At 43.8% G+C, this 20,301-nt stretch overlaps 1 protein-coding gene across 4 annotated transcripts in view; it reads right to left on the bottom strand.

The window, feature by feature from the left end:
• Positions 1-725: 725 nt before the first annotated feature.
• TCTN3 (tectonic family member 3) overlaps positions 726-20,301 on the bottom strand; it is a 77,342-nt gene continuing 57,766 nt past the window's right edge. Inside the window, exons 10-14 of one of the 4 annotated variants that reach the window (XM_045023032.1) lie at positions 17,766-17,864; positions 15,878-15,975; positions 13,148-13,352; positions 11,809-11,946; positions 726-2,027 (exon numbers count right to left, since the gene is read on the bottom strand). In XM_045023032.1, coding sequence (XP_044878967.1) covers positions 1,806-2,027; positions 11,809-11,946; positions 13,148-13,352; positions 15,878-15,975; positions 17,766-17,864 — 762 coding nt within the window. In that variant the 3' untranslated portion in view covers positions 726-1,805. The remainder of the gene's footprint in view (positions 2,028-11,808; positions 11,947-13,147; positions 13,353-15,877; positions 15,976-17,765; positions 17,865-20,301) is intronic. The other 3 variants (XM_045023033.1, XM_045023034.1, XM_045023035.1) reach the window with 3 other exon arrangements.

Here is a 20,301-nt window from a genome sequence, read left to right as displayed (position 1 = left end):
AAGCACCTGGAGTTAGCACAGAGGAGTCCACAAGACAATAAGAAATAACCCTAATCGCGTCTTCCTAGACATTCTCTGATTTACTTACATATCTGGGGTTTCAGATACGCAATTCCTAGGTATGCTTTGATGGTTTTCCATACCTGGCTCAAAGCTCTTACAGCATAGTCCCAGCCCTGCCTCTGCTCTGTACCCTCTCTCTGGAGAATGACAGACAGACAAAGGGAAGTTTTTTCCCAATTTAAAAAAGTTCTAGCCCTTCCGTTGACTCTTTTGGTAGGTGCCCACTCCCTTTCCTCTACCTATGGGCTTTTTAACCCTTTACAGGTAAAGCAAGTAGAGAATAGCTACCAAGAGGGATTTTATAGCTAAGTGGCTGGCTGGATGTCCATAAAAGGAAGCTACCCCTCTTCATTTATCCCAAGATCTAGAGGTCTTTTCTGGCCCTGAAATCTATGAAATGTCACTGAGCCACAGGAGGCCAGAATCAAAGCCTAGGTGTTGCATGAGACTGCAGTCTCATAATAAGTTGCAAACCTTTTCTAAAATAATTAACTTTAATCTCCAACTCTGACTACTCACAATGACTCATCTCTTATACATCATCCAACATTCACGATGGCGGTCACTGCCAGTAGAGCCTCTGCTTGGACCTGGAGCAGTAGTACTGCCCAGTTTTAGAGAATCCTAAACCACCAGAGGTGGGGAGAGTGGCATTGAGCCTGTATGCATGAGGGAAGAGCTGTGAGGGTGTAAAGGAGAGCTGTCAAAACACCTGGGCATAAAATTCCCAGGGACAGTAATCCCAAAGGACAGAACCTCCATAATTCCTTGTGTCTTGAATACCCATCTTGCAAATAAAAACATGTTAATAAAGTAATGCATGTTCAGTTGACAATTTTATTTGAAGAGATTAATACAAAAGTAAGAGATAAACATGAACACAGATGCACAAGGCCATCTTATTTAAAATGGGCCAGAGGAGACTAGCAGATAGGTCATTATAGAATCAATCACTGAATAATAATTCAGGTCCCCTAACAAAGGCATACATTCTACAGCTAGTCACAGGGGCACTGATGGTTTCATACAGAAACTATCACTGGATCAATTATATCAGATTTAAAATGTACAAATTACAATTCCACATGGAAAGATGAGGCTCTTCTGTAACAGGGAGCTGAACAAGTGAGCTCCAGACTCCCTGCCAATAGGGAGGGAAACTAGAAATGAAAGCCGCACTTCTCTCCATACCGCTCAGCTTGGAAGGGACTTTTCCTTCTTGTAGGGGACAGAATAAAGAAAGTTCCTTTTCATTCCCTTGCTCCTCTTTGTTCCACACAGAGACTGCTCCTTCTGCCCTCCCATCCCCCATGAGCAACACTGGGTTGACCTTCACAAATCTGAATAAAGGGTTTGCAGACATGGAAGAATCACAGGTGACAGATGTTAATAAGGTCACAATGCACTACAGGAAGGAACAGGGATAGCATGATGATAGGCACAGGGTGAGAACCTGAACAGAATAGAAGAGTCTTTGGTCTGCATCATATTCTGACTGTACCATTATACCAACAGGATTCCCTGAAACATCTGCCTTTTTTAGCTGTCAGATAAACACCTTCTTTGCTGTTCACAAGAACAAAGAGGAATCATTTAGGTTACTGTCTCTCTCATATTGTCTCACCCAGGTGAGGAACAGGCACCAGATATGACACCAGGATACAGCAGGATGGTGTGAGCTCTCTGCTACTACCTGGGCATAAATGTTGCCATGAGGAGCAGAGCACCAGACTTCATTCTCTTCATAAACTGAGAATGCTGCAGAATGTGAGAGACATCAGGAAAGCACCAGCCAGGTCTCCTTGACAGCTTATCCCCCCATTCGATGCAACCTTGAAGGGGAAAAAGAAGTCAAATGGGAGTTTCCAGTATGTGCTGGGCTGGCTACGTGGAGGCTCTGGCCATTCTGTCATGTCAGTGAAGGAAACAACGGTTGTCAAAGGCACCATGGTCATGTTGAGGGACTGCAAGAAAAGGAAAACACCAACAGCTTAGCATTCCTAGAGCCACAGATGCATCTTCCAACCTAGGGCATGTTTCTGCAAAGATAATGGCTGCCCAAAACGACTGGTGCGGCTCCAAATAGCAAGCAGTCTCCACCAGCTATTATTACCTTCTTCTGCAGATTGATCATATTTTCAAAGTGAAAAGAACTCTGACACTGTGGTCAGGCATATCACAGGGAAGTGTTTCAGTGAGGTATAAGAGAAATGTAATACTTCCATGTGTGGGTATGTCCCTTTACCTTCCCCCTTCAGAATGAAGAACTGGGACACTTTACAGAGCAGTGTAGGACAAGAATAGTTACTTACCCTGCAGTAGCTGTTGTTCTCCTAGATGTTTTTGTCAGTGTGGTTCCCACTGTAGGGTGCACATGCACCTCATACATGCAGAACCAGACTTTTTTTTTATTGCCTTGTCCATTGGGGTCACACATGAACCCTGTGCTGCCTGATGTTTCCATGAGAGGGTGCAAAAGGCAGAGCAGCCATGACCACCTCTCGGTTCCCTCACAATTTGAAGCTCCTGGTAACCAAGGATTCCGAGAGCAGACAAAATCTAGAAGAATCACAGTTACTGTAGCGTAACTAACTATCCTTTCTTCCACTATGTATCAGTGTGGAGCCCTACTATAGGTGATTTGAAAGCAGTATCCCCTCAGGACAGTGGGAATGAGGAATTCCAGCTACATCAGTCAAATAGGGATCGTAGTTCTTGTGACCTGTTGTGCCTGGGGCAGCCCTCACTGGTAATGCCAAGGTCAGGGCAGGCTGCAAAAGGGAGAGCAGATACTCCCAAAACTGGTGGGTAACACTGAAGTTACACTCCCCAACCAGTCACAAACTGTGCTTCTGATCCCCCACACTGGTTATCAAGAAGGAAAAAAAGAAATCACACAGCTCCCTTTATTGCATTCAAGTTCTCTGCTCCCAATCAGCACCTAGGTCCAGTACAATGAGAAGTTATTTAAAAAACTCTGCGCACATATATAAAATGTTCTTCTGACCCCAAAGGGTCAGCCACGTTACCAGGTCAGTATGGGTTTGGATCTTACCACGCTGCCAGCCAATCCATTAGTGTCTAAAATGTAAGGTTTCTTATAAAGAAAAAAGAAAGAAGAAGAGAGATGTTAAAGGGTAAAACAGTCACATACATACAAAGACTTCAAAGTCCATATATCAGGTTCCTAGCAGTATTGGTGAGTTTGCTGGCTTGAAAGTCCCTCTGGAATACATCCACAGCTTGGATGGGTCATTCATTCTGTTATTCAGAACTTCAGTTTGTAGCAAAGTTCCTCTAGAGATAAGAAGCAGGATTGAAGACAAAATGGAGAAAATGCAGCTGCCTTTTATAGTCTTTTGCCATGCGGCCTCTGCTTCCTTTGTTTCCAACACAAGCTGCCAAGCACATGGCTTGGAGGACCTTTTCTGTCCATAGGCATCATGCCTTGCTGAGTCATAAGGTGTATCCTCTGCCGTCTTTCAATGGGTCAGTTGTATAGCTGATGGTCCTACATTGGCAATCAAGCAGGCTAGGCAGTGCTGATGCCAAACTGTCTGGGGGTGTCACCCAGAAGCATAGCACAAGTTTGAAATACAGACATACATAAATATATATATAACTCATAATACAAAGGCGATATAAACTCATAAATGAGATTATCGTATCTGGCAAATTATAACATTTTTGCAGATACCATACATAGCATATCTGGCATAACTCATCACAATTTTACAATATTGATATTCATAATATCCACAAGTGTCTCCCAGATTCCATACAGTGTCACAGTTCTACTCTCCTAAACTTGGCATCTGATCAGATAAGTCCAAGGCACAGTGCTTGACAAAAGTCAGTGGTTTACTCCACATCTCTGCCTTGCAAATATCTGATAGTGGCACATGTCTGAAAAAGGTGAAGAAATCACTTGAATGCTGGTGGAGTTAGCCTTGATATTTAGTGGGAGAGGTACACTACCCAACTAATAACATGAGGATGCATCATGTGATCTGTTTCAATATTCTTTGAGATTGAAGAGGTTGACCTTTTGAATGCTCTGGTATTGGGAGAAATAGGGTGACAGGTGGAATGATTTAGTTCTGTCAATAGAGCAGAGACCTGGAAATGACTAGTGTGAGTCATTTCTTTTCTCCCAGTGATAAATGTGCTTTTCAGATGGAGACAGGCAAGCTGATGAATTGGCTCAGATGGACTTCTGAGATCATATTGGAGCGGAAGTTATGATGAGGTCTCAGCATTACCTTATTCCTATGGAACTGCATTTGGGTTCAGCCAAGAGCACCTGAAGCTCAGGGTTAGGGTTAGGGTTAGGGTTAGGGTAACCCTAACCCTAACTCTTCTGACTGAAGTGATAGTGACTAGGAAGACTGTTTTCAGACTGAGGTGGTCCAGGACGCATTCTGAGAAAGGCTCAATGAGAGTCTCAAGAGGACTATATTGAGGTTCCAGGCAGGAGAGGGTTCTCTGACCACTGTGTGAGCATGTAGTAGCTCTTTAAGAAATTTTGATATCATGGGGTAAGAGAAGACCAAACACAATTGCACAGGCAGGTGATAAGTTGAAATAACTGTGAGGTGCACTTCAGTAGAACTGAGTAAGAGACTTGTCTGCTTGAGATACAGTAGATCTTCAAGGATCTTTGGTACTGAGGCCTGGGCTGGGTCTAGGCCATTTTGGGCTACCCATATTGAGAACCTATTTCCTGTGCAAGAATATGTCCTTCTGGAAGATGTTTTCCTGGACCTGTATGGAGCAGTTTCTCTGTGGTGGTCAATCACCCACTAGCCACACCATCAGGTGCAGAGACTCTGGTCTGCATGATATGTCTGGCCACAATGCTGCAAGATCAGACCCAGGCTGCCTGAGAGATGGATCAAAGGCTGAATGGACATCTGGAGTAGGTCTTTGAGCCAGAACTGCCTTGGCCCATATAAAGCCACCAGAAAGATTGTAGCTTTGTCTCTTGATTTTGGAAATCACCCTGGGAATCAAGGGAATTGGTGGGAAGGCATACAAGCAAGCCCTTGTTCCACTGTAGCAAGAAGGCATCTGTTAGCATTCTTGGACTCAGGACTCTTGTGAAGCAATAAGCTCTTGCATTTTGCATTGTCCTTAATAGCAAAAAAGTCTCTCATGGGAGTCCCCACTGATGGAATACCAGTTCTGTGGTAGATCTGTGTAATGACCATTCCTGGTTGGTCACTGACTGTCCTGATTAGGAAGTCTTCTAAGTTGTTGCTGATTCCTGGGAGGTGAAGGGATATTGGTCTTACCACACTCTGATGTTACCAATTCCAGAAATCGGTGGCCTCTTGGCAGAGGAGCAAGGAGTAGGTGCCCTGTTGCTTGTTTATGTTGTTGTATGGCTGCCATGTTGTCTGTGAAAACCTGCATTATCGAGTTTGAGGACAGGCAGGAATGCCAGACAAGCTAGTCAGATGGCTCAGAGATCTAAAACATTCATATGAAGCCCCATGTGATTTGGGGATCAGGTGTCTTTGATCTGCTAGTGGTCCAAGTGAGCTCCCCAACCTGTCACTGATGCATCCATGAGCAGGGTCTTTGTTTGGGAGGGGATTGAAAAAGGGACCCCATTCCATATGATTGCAGGTTCAAGCCACACAATCAGTTCTGCAATGACATGATGTGGTACTATGACCTTCTTGGCCACTGGATGTTTAATCGATGAATAGACAGTCTTGAGCCAGAACTGGAGGGTCCACAAGCAAAGTCTGGCAAGTGGTGTCATGTATATGCATACCGACATGTGGCCTAGCACTGTGAGGCATATTTGTACTGTTGTAGTTAGTTGTGACATCAAATGAAGTAAGAGTCCTAGTAACAACTGGAACCTGTCCTCAGGCAGTGCACTCTTTCTGATGTTGAGTTGATTAGCATTCATAGAGCTGCTATTATCTGCGACAGCATGAGTGACAACTTTTCACAGTTCATTAGAAGTCTCACCCAATTGAACAGGGACAAAGCACAGTCCTAGCTCACTGAGGTCTTCCATTGTGACCTGTCCCAGATCTGTCAGTTGTCCAAATAGGCATTGACATGAATACCTTGACTCCTCAGGTGGGCCATTATCACCAAAAGGTATTTTGTGAAGATCCTTGATGCTGTAAAGAGTCCAAATTGTCATACCTTGTACCAATTCTGATTCAACTCTACCATAAATCTCAGGTACTTACTTTAGGCCAGGTGGATGGCAACATGGAAGTAAGTACACATCCTGCATGTCAAGAGCCACAAACCAGCTCTGAGCCTGCACAGATGGACTTAATGGATTCACAGCTTCACAGATTCCAAGCCCAGAAGGGATCCTTGTGTTCATTTAGTCTGACCTCCTGTATATAATGGCACAAAGAATACTCTTTTATAAAGTTTGTGGACGATATCAAACTGGGAGGGGTTGCAAGTGGTTTGGAGGAGAGGATTAGAATTCAAAGTGGTTTGGACAAACTGCAGAAATATCTGAAGTAAATAGGATAAAATTTAATAAGAAGTAATTCAAAGTACTCCACTTAGGAAGGAACAATCAGTTGCACACATGCAAAATGGGAAATGGCTCCCTAGGAAGGAGTACTGTAGAAAGGGATCGGGGATGATAGTTGACCACAAGCTAAATATGAATCAACAGTGTAACACTGTTGCAAAAAGAAGCAAACATTCTGGGAAGTATTAGCAGGAATGTTATAAGTACGACACAAGAAGTAATTCTTCCACTCTACTCTGCGCTGATTAGGCCTCAACTGGAGTATTGTGTCCAGTTCTGTGTGTCACATTTTAGGAAAGATGTGAACAAATTGGAGAAAGCCCAGAGGAGAGAAATAAAAATGATGAAAGGTCTAGAAAACATGACCTATGAGCAAAGATTGAAAATAATTGGGTTTGTTTAGTATGGAGAAGAGAGGACTGAGGGGGCACATGATAAGAGTTTTCAAGAATATAAAAGATTGTTACAAGGAGGAGGGTAAAAATTTTTTCTCCTTAATCTTTGAGAGCAGGAAAAGAAGCAATGGGCTTAAATTGAAGCAACAGAGGTTTAGGCTGGACATTAGAAATAACTTCCTAACTATCAGGGTAGTTAAGCACTGGAATAAATTGCCTAGGGAGGTTGTAGAATCTCTGTCATTGGAGGATTTGAAGAACAGATTAGACAAACACCTGTCAAGAATGGACTAGTTATTAGTCCTCTGTCGAGTGCAGGGGACTGGACTAGATGACTTACAGAGGTCTCTTCCAGTACTATACTTCTATGATATGAGTCTATAACACAGGCACAGAACTTCCCCAAAATAGCTCCTGGACCATATCTTTTAGAAAAACACCCAATCTTGATTAAAAAATAATCAGTGATAGAGAATCCACCACAATCCTTGGTAAATTGTTCCAATGGTTAATTACTCTCACTATTAAAAATGTACACCTTATTGCTAGTCTGAATTTCTCTTGCTTCAACTTCCAGTCACTGGATCATCTTTTACCGCTCTTTGCTAGACTGAAGAGCCTATTATTAAATGTGTTCCCTATGTAGGTATTTACAGACTAATCAAGTCACCCCTTAACCTTCTTTTTGTTAAACTAAATAGATTGAGCGCCTCGAGTTTCTCATTATAAGGCAAGTTTTCTAATCCTTTAATCATTTTCGTAGCTCTTCTCTGAACCCTCTCCAGTTTATCAACATCCTTCTTGAACTGTGGACACCAGAATTGGACACAGTATTCCAGCAGCAGTCACACCAGTGCCAAGTACAGAGGCAAAATAACATCTCTCTGCTTCTACTCAAAAGTCCCATTTCTGCATTCAAGGATAAATTAGCCCTTTTGGCCATAGCATTGTACCGGGAGCTCATGTTCAGCTGATTATCTGTCATGATCCCACAAAAAATTTCAGGGTCACTTCTTCCCAGGATACAGATACAGTTTTTGTTTCCATTCCTTCTCTTTTGATTCAGATCTCAAAGCCTCTTTGGATTTTTCATTAATAGCAATAATACCTTATCGGAGAAACTTGCTATTTCTGATCTGCTTGTTTGGAAGTTTTCAATATAGAAGATGGTCTTGCCCGTAATCCTTCGCTGGCTCTACAATACCTTCATTAATAGGTAAGGCTAATCATAGAATCATAGAATATTAGAGTTGGAAGAGACCTCAGGACATCATCTAGTCCAATCCGCTGCTCAAAGCAGGACCAACACCAACTAAATCATCCCAGCCAAGGCTTTGTCAAGCTGGGCCTTAAAAACCTCTAAGGATAGAGATTCCACCACCTCCCTAGGTAACCCATTCCAGTGCTTCACCGCCCTCCTAGTGAAATAGTGTTTCCTAATATCCAACCTAGACCTCCCCCATTGCAACTTGAGATCATTGCTTCTTGTTCTGTCATCTGCCACCAGTGAGAACAGCCTAGCTCCACCCTCTTTGGAACCTTTCTTAAGGTAGCTCTGGAAAGATTTTGAAGTCTAATGTCATAGGAGTAAACAATGTAGTAAGAGGAGGCCCTAAGATATAAACCTTGGTATCAGAGGCCTGGTATGAGGCCTAAGGCCTAAACTAAAGTAATGGTCAAGACTTCGCTAACATAAAGCAAAGTTAAGCTGTGAGCCAGAGGCAGGCCCTGCTCACAGAAGCTGGCAAGGAAAGGGCTGATGCTGCAAGAAGATACGTTACCTAAAAGGTACTGAACACTAGATATCAGAACATTCACATACTTGCACATTCCACACAGATAACAAAGAACAGGCTGGCCCATCCCAATGACAGGGGCAAAAGGGTAATATGATGGATAGAGTTGTTTTGATCGAACCAACATGTACAAGGTGAGAGGCGGCACCTTACTACGTAAAGGGGTTGTACCTTGCTGCGTAGAGGGGTTGCCCCTCAATACGTCAGGTGTAATGTGTAACTTGTTTGTATCTGTGTATAAGAATGCATCCCTGGGGCGGTGTCTTTGTCCAGCCGAGGAGGCAGTGGAAAGTCCCGCGACTGACTGAGCCGAGTCCATTGCCAAGAGGCACTTTCTCGTAGTATGCCCTGAATTAGGCTAAGAAACCTACAGGGAACTGCCATTGTGTCCAAGGTCGCAATAAACCTAGTCGACGTGACTTTGCATCTTACTAGACTCTGTGGTTACTGGGGGTTCTCGTCGGGTCTGCTGTGTCAGCTATCTTCGAAGAGCTGGGGCAGCACACAGAGGGAACCATGCACGCAGCCGAGTGATATCAACATTGGAGAAAGCAGAGCACCACACCGGTAGCACTCTGACAACAGGTGGGACTGGCACCAATGCAGGCAATGCCAATTTTGGTGTTTGTTTCACTGCCCCTGCCTACCTCTCGCTGCCCAGAGTGTGGTGTCTACTTGGAGAGGCACTCACTGAGCAGAACCTCTCTTTGGCTCCCTGGGGGTGGATATCTCCTCCAGGTCTGAGGCGATGCTGGTTGATTGCTCAAGCAAGTGAAGTTTGGCAATGAATCCCTTGACTTGCATATCCTCAATGAAAACTATTTTCACAACACACAATTATCAGGAATGCAACACTTCCCTCTGACAGAAAGGGCACTGGCTAAGCCCCTTGATGAGAGGGAAGAGTCCATCACAGATCAGCAGAGCTTACATGCTAAAGGCTTGCAGTCTGCCATGGCAGTTGGTGCAAAATGTCTCTTCCTGCTTTAAGGAGGGTGTATCAGGGAGTGGGGTGTCTCCTAGTGTCTCGTTCCTTCCTTTCTTTTTTATTTTTGTGTGGAATGTCCAGATCAAGGTATTCTTCAAAAAAACACACTAATCTGGAATTAGTCTGGAGGTCAAGGAAGAGTAGGGATGCAGACACTCACCAGGTTCTGTCTCACTGCCATTCGAGAGAACTGAGGGAGGGTCACAGCTGCTTTGCTCATTATGCCCTTGCATAGAAGCATGAAAAGGCACATGATACATGTGTGCCCCTGACAGACACTGCTATTACGCAATCCAATCTTGTGTGCATCTACAGTGGAATTCACACTAACACATACTCGAAGAACAATACTTACCTTTCTGTCACCAATTCACTGTTTTCTCCTAGCCCCAACCTCTTCCCTTACCACCTTACCACAAACCTCCAAGCTCAGAAAACCAATTTCCAGGCTCACAATCCTTCTTGACATCCACCACTACCAGGTTCAGAACCTTACCCACTGCTTGTTGCTGGTCCTGGAGAAGCAGGAGCAGAAGCAGCAGGGAAGAACTGTGGCTACAGGGAGTGAAGTGGATGTGAAATAGTCCCAAAGAACCCTGTATCCCCTGCCTCATCCCTCTTCTGACTGCAGTCTATGTTCTGCAGGGCCAAAGGATCCTGGTGGCACTGCATCCTCCAGGAGCTGAAGCAGCCTAGTACACCAGGAGTCCTCCAGTGGCAATAGATGGTACAGCACCCTGCAGCACACCAGCCAAACTCACCAGTTCTGACATCACTGGTAGGGCTTAGCCCTTAATGACTGTCTCTCTCTTTCTTCCTCATACTCCCTTCCAGACTGGGGACATGTTTCTTCCTCTGTCTCCTCAGCCCTAGTCCTAGGAAATGCTGATCAAAGCCTAAAGCTCTCTATTATTATTGTGTTCTGAATGACTCCAGATGTTCAGCACACACATACTCTCCCCACCACTCAGTGGCATTCTGTAACTGTTTTACAGATTTCTAAACTGCAACCAAGGACCTGCTCCCAGGGAGGAATAGCCTGTATGGCATCCTTACACTTTTAACACATTATGAGCTGGGTGGGTGTGGGAATGAAGAAACTGTAGGCAACAATTCCATGGCAGGGACCTCTAACTTCACCCCAACACTCATTCTATAGAGTGTGGCTGAAGATGAGACATGGTCTGTGCCAAGGGCATGGGCAGAAAGATTACTCCATAGCTGTTTGTTGGAGAGCATGCCCAACTCCATGGCACCAGCTCAGATAGATGGGCACTGGTGCATTGTGGAAGTTAGGGGTTGTGTGCAAAGGACTTGTTTCTCCTGTATGATCCAAAAAGATTGTTAAACTTATACTTGATACTTCTAACCATGTTTTCCTCCAAAAGGAAGAAAAAATAACTTAGACCATAAAATGACAGTATCTGAGAGTGGACCCTTATCTGGAGTACTTTGTTACCTGTGATCACTTCACTTAAAAATATATATTAGAGAAAATATATATTGAATGAAGTATAAAATTTTAAAGACTAAAATGAAAATTGATCAGCCCCTTAGGAGCCACTAAAAATTAAAAAGACAGTAATTTCAGAACCAATAAAAAGGAAATATTTCCTTCTGCAGCACGTGGGCAGCCTGTGGAATTCCTAGAAAGAGAAGGTCAAGACAAATTTTGTGTCAGAGTTTAAGAAAAGAGGGTAATTCTATGTTTACATAACTTTAAAGGTACATAATGTGATGACAAGAATAACCAAGAGTTTAATGTTTCAGGCCTAAGGTGGAAGAAGCTGCTCAGGGATGGGAAGGAGCTCCCCTTTGCACAGCCATATACAATTGGTTAAGAACATTATGGGAGATTTTGTCCACCGTCTTCTCTGGAAGCATTAAATACTTGCCACTGCCAATCTATGTGGACAAATGGTAAGATTCAGTGAACTCCAAACCTTCAATACCAGAGCTATATGAAGGATCTCTCAGACTTCATGTAAACCATATGCCCCATGTTATGGCCTTTGGGGGTGGAGGTGCATAATAATGGAGCTATACCTTCAGAGACTGACACTGATACCAATACCGTGCTCCCAGCACTTGACTTTGTGGGTTGGACTGGAGGCCCACCTCAGCCCACAATACCTGGATCTTCAAGGACACAGGAACCATACAGCAGGAGGCACAATTCCCAGCCTGAGAAAAAAAAGGGGAACCCACGTGTTTTCATAGATTTTAAGGCAAGAAAGGACCATTAAAATAATCTAGTCTGACCTCCTGCATAACAAAGGCCAAAGAACCTCACCCAGTAATTTTAGCATCAAGCACATAACTTTTGGTTGAGCCAGAACATATCTTTTAGAAAGATATCCAGTCTTGACTAAAGACTCCAAGTAATGGAGAATCCACCATATTGCTAACTAAGTTATTCTAATAGTTAATTACCCCCACTGTTAAAGATGTGCACCTTATTTCCAGTCCGAATTTGTTCACCTTCAGTTTCCAATCACTGGATCTTGTTATGTCCTTTTCTGCTAGAATAGGGCCACCTACTATGAGAAATCTCTTCCCCATGTGAGTACCTGAAGACTATGGTCCAGTCACCTCTTAATCTTAGGCTAGGTCTACATTAGAAATGCTATATTAGCACAGCTGCAGTGCTGCAGCTGCACTGCTGTAGCATTATAGTGTAGACACAACAGCGACAGAAGGGGTTCTTCTGTCACTGTAGTAAATCAACCTCTCTAAGAGGCAGTAGCTAGGGTGACCTAGTGCTGTCTATATTAGGACTTAGGTCAGCTTAACTACGTCCCTAAAGGATAGTGATGTAGCTGGGTCGACCTAACTTTCTAGTATAGATCAGCCCTTAGATAGATAAACGTTGGATAAGGTAAGTCTCAAAGGACAATAATTCAGCAGGATAACTCAATGGTCAGACAGAGCCCAATATTAACACAAATATTATAATACTAGCATTATAACAACAACAAAGAAGTGGGTAGCGTGAGCTCTACTGCACACAGTCTCAGAACTGCCCAGTAAAACATTGGCTGCAGTATTAGACCTCTCCTAACCATTTATACACTGGTAACATGGAGTTACAAAAGTTAATCCTGCTGGTTCTCTGCTTGCCTAGTCAAAGATGAGCCTCTAAATAGCATGAGTGCGGAACAACAACAACATCTGTTTGTATGCATGAGGGCCTCTGAACTGGGTCAGTGGTCTTGACACACAGAGTAATATGTACCCTGTTTGACTCCAATAGAGTGCTACTAACAAGAAGGAAGAGCAAACTCTGACTCTTCCCACTCATACAATCCCCAAAGCAATATCATCTTGCATGCCGAGCTCAGAAGAGAAGAAGTTGGGTTCAGAGTTGGCCCTCCATTGTTATTACCTGCATACTGCAGTTCCGGATAATGATGCTGGTCCATTGATCGGTCTGGGTTGGCTCAGCACTGCCAATTATGGCCAGAGCCTGTGGGCTGCTCACCCCTTGGAAGGCCTGGTATAGCTTCTCCTGAAAGTAGCTACAGTTTCCATCCTCCATTGTTTGGGATATGCTGGAAATGACACAGAACACATCTTTGGCAGTCTGAGTCCTTTGGAGCAGAGAAGAAGCCAGTTCTTAATACAGAGCATTTTTCCTCAGTAATGATGCCATTTCAAGGTGTCTATTACTTTGGTAATGACTGCAAGGAGGAATTTTGGAAATGTTAGTGTACAATTCTGTATGAATTCAGCCCATGTCCTCCATGAAAGTAGAAGGGAGAAAAAAAATTAATTAATTAATATTTGGAGATATACCAATCTCCTAGAACTGGAAGGGACCTTGAAAGGTCATCAAGTCCAGCCCCCTGCCTTCACTAGCAGGACCAAGTACTAATTTTTGCCCCAGATCCCTAAATGGCCCCCTCAAGGACTGAACTCACAACCCTGGCTTTAGTAGGCTAATGTGCAAACCACTGAGCTATCCCTCCCCACAAGAAGAATGCCCAAAACACTGACAGTGATTTGCTGCATGTTGAGGAGACTGATGGAGTGCCTCAGATATCCTGTCACCCTGGTTTTTTTGTTTTTGTTTTTTGTTTGTTGGAGGAGAAGGGTATCTCCACTATCACCAGGAAGAGAATGAACCAAATTATTGACCCTGTAAGTCATGGAATAGGAATATCACTTCCTAGAGTACTTCATATAATGAAGGCTTGGCAGAATTTATTTTACTTACACACACACACACACCCCACTTTACAGAAATAAATTTTTATTTTTAAGCATTTTTCTCAATCTTCTCCATTTAAATTTGCACAGATGTGGAAAATTATGGGGTTGTGGTCAGGCAATAACAGCAGTGTGACTTTGCACTCCATATGATTTATGGAAATATGCTCATGAGTGTGAATATGATGTAACTGGAATATACTTTATGCAAGAGGTCTCTTGTAAGGTATCACAACAAAGGTTACAACCTCCTGAATATATTCCTCCTGTTTGTATGCATGTATCATTCTTGTATCTGAAGCTAGAAATATGAAGTATAACTCTGAAGTCCTAGTGTAATTATGCAAAGTGGGGGCCATTAATGGTGGTTTAGAATCTTGATGGCTCTCCTTGACTAGGACAATTGTTTGTAAATAGTTTTTTACCTGCAAACCTTTCTGTCTATACGTGAGCCAACCCAGGAAGAATGGAGACGAGGGGTCTTACATGTGACCATGCCACATAATCTTGGAATCTACCTTAATCCTAGTACTTTTCCATTGATGAGGCAGGGGTGGGGACAAGCACACACAAAATATTCCACCTTGTGCAAAAGCTATAAAAGGGGGTGTAGCAGGACAAAGGGGGCTGCCAGTCATGAGAAAACCCCTGCTTACCACCTGAGATGTCTGCTGGAGCTAACAAAGATTGTACCAGGGAAAGGACTGGGCCCAGACTAGGAAGGGGTCTTGTCTGTGAAAGCAGCTTATTGGAACATCTTTGAGGGTAAGATATTACCTGTAATCAGTTTCTTAATGTATTAGGCTTAGACTTGCGAGTTTGTATTACTTTGCTTTTGTGACTTATTTTGTTCTGCCTGTTATTACTTGAAACCACTTAAATCCTACTTTTTATACTTAATGAAATCACTTTTGTTTATTAGTAAACCCAGAGTAAGTGATTAAAACCTGGGGGAGCAAACAGCTGTGTATATCACTCTATCAGTGTTATAGAGGGCAGACAATTTATGAATTTACCCTGTATAAGTTTTATACAGAGTAAAACGGATTTATTTGGGGTTTGAATCCCATTGGGAGCTGGGTGTCTGGGTGCTGGAGACAGGTAACATGCTGAGCTGTTTTTAGTTAAAGTCTGCAGCTTTGGGGACATGGCCCAGACCCTGGGTCTGTGTTGCAGCAGGCTAGTGTGTCTGGCTCAACAAGGCAGGGTTCTGGAGTCCCAAGCTGGCAGGGAAAATGGGCTCAGAGGTAATTTTGGCACATCAGGTGACAGTCCCAAGGGGATCTCTGTGACCAAACCCGTCACAAGCAGATCTTGAGATTAAAAAAATTCAAGCTTTATAACCATTAAAACACACATTGTCAACAACATGTGTCAAAACATACAAAGTAAATAGCTTCAAATCAAACTCTTAAGTGTTTTACTTTGCCTATCTGTAAATGTCCATTATTATCAATGGAAATATTTTTCATCAGTTTGTGTGTATATGGTGCAAAATGGATCTTTAGTGATATTGAATAATAAAAATCTAATTATTTCAAGCCTAATTATAATACTACTCCTCGAATCCAAGCCCTGCATTCCTGTATTGTTCTGTGCAATACATGCTTAGAACTGGAGCCTCAGAACCTCCCCAGCAGACCTCCACAATTAATAATGTTCAAGTTGCTCTGAAGGGCCCTCTCTTGTAGAGGTTCCTTGTCTCCAGTGCTGCTCAAACCCTTCAAGCATGTGTGAGAGAGATTATCTGAGCCCCATGTGGGGATTTATGAGGAAGATACTACATGAGCTCCACAGCACAACCTGAGCCCTGCACACCCTGTGTGGCAATGACAGGAGAGGGTGCTACCCAAGCCTTGCAAACTTGTCTGAGGATTGGGGAGGAAGGAATGGTGGAAATAGTTACCTGAGCTGGCAGCTTGTCCTCACATTCATTCCAAACTGTACCTTGTGCCTGAAAGTCTGAGAGCATATTCCATCACCCTGGCTCTGTAAGATAGTCACCTGAGGGAAGGGGCTATGTGTCAAGAAATCAAATAGAAGGGAAGTTAAACAGCATAGGTTACCCAACCAGTCCTCAACAAGATCATCCATTAATTAGTAGCAACCTCCTACCAACAGTGCCAGTTATTGTAGCACATCTACCTAACCCACCCCTAGCCAAGTTAATCACTGTGAACAAAGAAATATCCACCCAAACATCAGAGGGGTAGCCGTGTTAGTCTGGATCTGTAAAAAGCAACAGAGTTCTGTGGCACCTTATAGACTAACAGACGTATTAGAGCATAAGCTTTCGTGGGTCAATACCCACTTCGTCAGACGCATGTGGTAGAAATTTCCAGAGGCAGGTATAAATATGCAGGCCAGAATCAGTCTGGAGATAACGAGGTCAGTTCAATCAGGGAGGATGAGGCCCTCTTCTAGTAGTTGAGGTGTGAAAACCAAGGGAAGAGAAACTGCTTTTGTAGTTGGCTAGCCATTCACAGTCTTTGTTTAATCCTGAGCTGATGGTGTCAAATTTACAAATGAACTGAAGTTCAGCAGTTTCTCTTTGGAGTCTGGTCCTAAAGTTTTTTTGCTGCAGGATGGCTATCTTTAACTCTGCTATTGTGGGTCCAGGGAGGTTGAAGTGTTCTCCTACAGGTTTTTGTATATTGCCATTCCTAATATCTGACTTGTGTCCATTAATCTTTTTACGTAAGGATTGTCCAGTTTGGCCGATGTACATAGCGGAGGGGCATGGCTGGCACATGATGGCATATATTACATTGGTGGACGTGCAGGTGAATGAACCTATGATGTTGTGGCTGATCTGGTTAGGTCGTGTGATGGTGTCACTGGTGTAAATATGTGGGCAGAGTTGTCATCGAGGTTTGTTGCATGGATTGGTTACTGAGTTAGAGTTGCTATGGTGCGGTGTGTGGTTGTTGGAGAGAATATGCTTAAGGTTGGCGAGTTGCCGTGAGCGAGGACTGGCCTGTCTCCCAAGGCCTGTGAAAGGCCTTTACACCAGCGACACCATCACAGGACCTAACAGATCAGCCACAACATCATAACTTCAGTTCATATTTACACCTGCCTCTGGAAATTTCCAGCACATGTGTCGGACGAAGTGGGTACTGACCCACAAAAGCTCATGCTCCAATACGTCTGTTAGTCTATAAGGTGCCACAGGACTCTTTGTTGCTTTCCACCCAAACATGCCAGTGACACCCTCAACAAAGTTAGAGAATACCTAAAATCCCCCTTAACTCTTACACATGTTTCCAATCCACTCATGGTCAAGACACCTTCAGTATTATTATCAGCTATTTGTTTTCAGTAGTGCTTTCCAATGCTTCCCAAACATGGTCCTTGCTCTGAAGAAATACACAGAGAAATGGACAGAGGGTACAGGAAAGCTCCCAAAGTGGAACATGGCTATTCTTGGCAGATACCCAAAAAACCAAACAAGCGCTGTGTTAACTACATAGATATTCCTTAGTACTCACAATGTTGCTATAGTCTGCCAGTTAATTTCTTGTAGGAGTCAGGGTAGAAGTGGGTCTTCAGGAGGGAGTTGAACAGGGAGAGGGTGATGACCTAATGGATGAGCTTAGGGAGGGTGTTCATGTGTAGAGAAACATCTGGAGATCCCTGTCAAAGAACCTTTCCCATTATCCCCAAGGGAAAAGTTAGACAAAGGCTGCAATGTGACACTCATGTAACACTTCCCTAGTTAATCCAAAATCTAAAGGGTACAGCCACGCTAGAAGGTGATGGTGAAAGGTAAAACCTGATATCAGAAAGGATACTTGCTGCCTGGCACCACTATTTAGAGACAAGAGTGGTGCCCCAATGATATAGCCAGGGTTTCCGCTTCTTGGCAAGGTATATGAAGGGGTCCTGCTCTGCTGAGAGGCAAGCAGAAGAGAAAAGCAGGAGAGAAGGAAAGAAAATGTTACAAAGGTAAGTGACACCATCAGCACCAGGTAGATCAGACCTTCATTCAGCACAACTGATCAAATTCAGCCATGGAATAAACAGGAAAACTCTTTTTCAGACAAGGGAGTCAAGCCTACTTATGGCAGCACTGAGTGTGACTAAAGGTTTTGTTTTTTTTAAATCACCCTATTAAAAGTCTCATTGAAAACAAACCCCCTATCTCAGTCTGTCTCAGAATCCTCTTCCATACTTAACCAGCACCTCTGCAACATAGGAGCTGGCAAGCCAAACTGCAGCCTGCCCTGACACTTGGGTACCCATGCCCCAGAGACAGTTCCTGAAGCATCAGACTCCCACTGCCTAAGATTTTTCTGCAACAAAGTACTAGAGCCTGAGGAATTCTATAATCACACTTATGATCCATGTTACGCTGTCTCCATATGGAGTTAGGTGGTTCTCCAGAAATGAACTTACTTACTTACTTGTAACCAAGTTTCTTTGAGATGGATGCTACATATTCAACTCATTGGAATGCTCCAAGTGGTGCGACTTAAACTGTAAAATTCTACTAACAGTAGCAGTTGGAGCAGCCACATGCCTCCCTTGCCTCCTTCCCCTCCCAAACTCTGGACATTCCAGGGCAAGGCTTAAAAAAGAGTGTGGCACTCACCTGACTCAGTGTCTTCCCCCGTGACCCCAAGCCATTTGGTAAGTAGGGCTCTGAGGCAGTGGGGAAAGGGAGGCATGGAGTATGATTATGCAGAGTCCATCTCAAAGAACCATGGTCACAAATAAGTAACCCTCGTTTCTTCCTTTGAGTGTCTTCTGCATATTCCCACTCACGGGATATATTAATAAGCACTACTTTGACCCAGGATGGTAGGACCCAAAGTTCTAGTTAAACAAGGAATGCAGGAATGCCCTACCAAACTTCGCGTCCAATCTAGATTCCAAGTCTAAAGAGTAATGTTTAGTAAAAATGTGGACAATACTCCAAGTTGTTGCTCTACTTGTCTCTACGAGAGGAATATGTCTAGGGAAAGCCATGCAAATTGACTTTGATCTAGTTGAATGAGTTTTGATGCCTTGAGGAAAGGATAATCTCTTCGATCGCATGCTCTGGATGTCCCTAAGCCTCTAATTGCCAGAAGCTGGGACTGGATGACAGGGGATGGATCACTTAATAATTGCCCTGTTCTGTTCATTCCCTCTGAAGCATCTGACATTGGCCATTGTCAGAAGACAGGATACTGGGCCTAGATGGACCATTGGTCTGACCCAGTATGGCCATCCTTATGTTCTTATTAATCTTATAAATTGAGCATAAGAACATAAATACCTAGCCTAACCCGCCTAGAATCTGTACAGAAACGCTTTTACCCTTGTTTTTTGGTCTCTAAGCTCTAAACAGCCTTGAGCACTGTCTAAATTGTTTAGCCCTGTCTAACACCATGTCTACACTTACAAGCTTACAGCACCACAGCTGTATCGATACAGTTGTGCTGCTGTAAGAGCACTCGTGTACCTGCATTATGCCGATAGGAGAGAGCTCTCCCATCGACATAATAAAACCAGCTCAATGAGAGAGGTTAGCTATGTCGGCAGGAGAGCATCTCCCGCCAACATGGAGCTGTGCAAATAAGCACTTATGGTGGCAAAACTTATGTCGTCCAGGAGTGTGTTTTTTTCACACCCCTGAGCGACAAACGTTTTGCCAACATAAGTGCTAGTGTAGACATGGCCTAAGTAAAAAGATAATGCTCTCCTCATAACTAATGTGTGTAATTTAACTTCCCCATCATGAGTATGGGGTTTGGGGAAAAAAATGGTAAAACTCTAGATTGTTCTATGTCAAAATCGGAGACTATTTTTGGTAAAAACTTAGAATGAGTGCAAAGAACCACTTTATCCTTATGAAACACACTGAATGGTGGATCATCATTAATGCACGCAGTTGACTTACGCACCTGGCAGAAGAGATTGCTAAAACAGAGTTTTTACAGATAGGGGAAATAAAGACCAGCTCCCAAGAGCAGGGGAGGGCAAACTTTTTGGCCCGAGGGCCACATCTGGGTATGGAAATTGTATGGCGGGTCATGAATGCTCACGAAATTGGGAGTTGGGGTGTGGGAGGGGGTGAGGACTCCGGCTTGTGGGTGAGGGCTCTGGGGTGGGGCCAGAAATGAGGAGTTCAGGTTGTGGGAGGGGGCTCCGGGCTGGGCAGGGGTGCGGATGGGGAGGGTGAAGGCTCCGGCTGGGGGTACAGGCTCTGGGGTGGGACTGGGGATGAGGGGTTGGGGGTGCAGGAGGGTGCTCTGAGCTAGGACCAAGGGGTTCGGAGGGCAGGAGGGAGATCAGTGTGGGATAAGGAGTGCAGGCTCCAGGCAGATAAACGGTAAACATATT

Source organism: Mauremys mutica, chromosome 7, assembly GCF_020497125.1.
Source record: "Mauremys mutica isolate MM-2020 ecotype Southern chromosome 7, ASM2049712v1, whole genome shotgun sequence".
NCBI classification, from domain to species: domain Eukaryota; kingdom Metazoa; phylum Chordata; order Testudines; family Geoemydidae; genus Mauremys; species Mauremys mutica.
The sequence above is the reverse complement of the archived record's forward strand: the minus strand, read 5'-3'. Positions and strand labels throughout refer to the sequence as shown.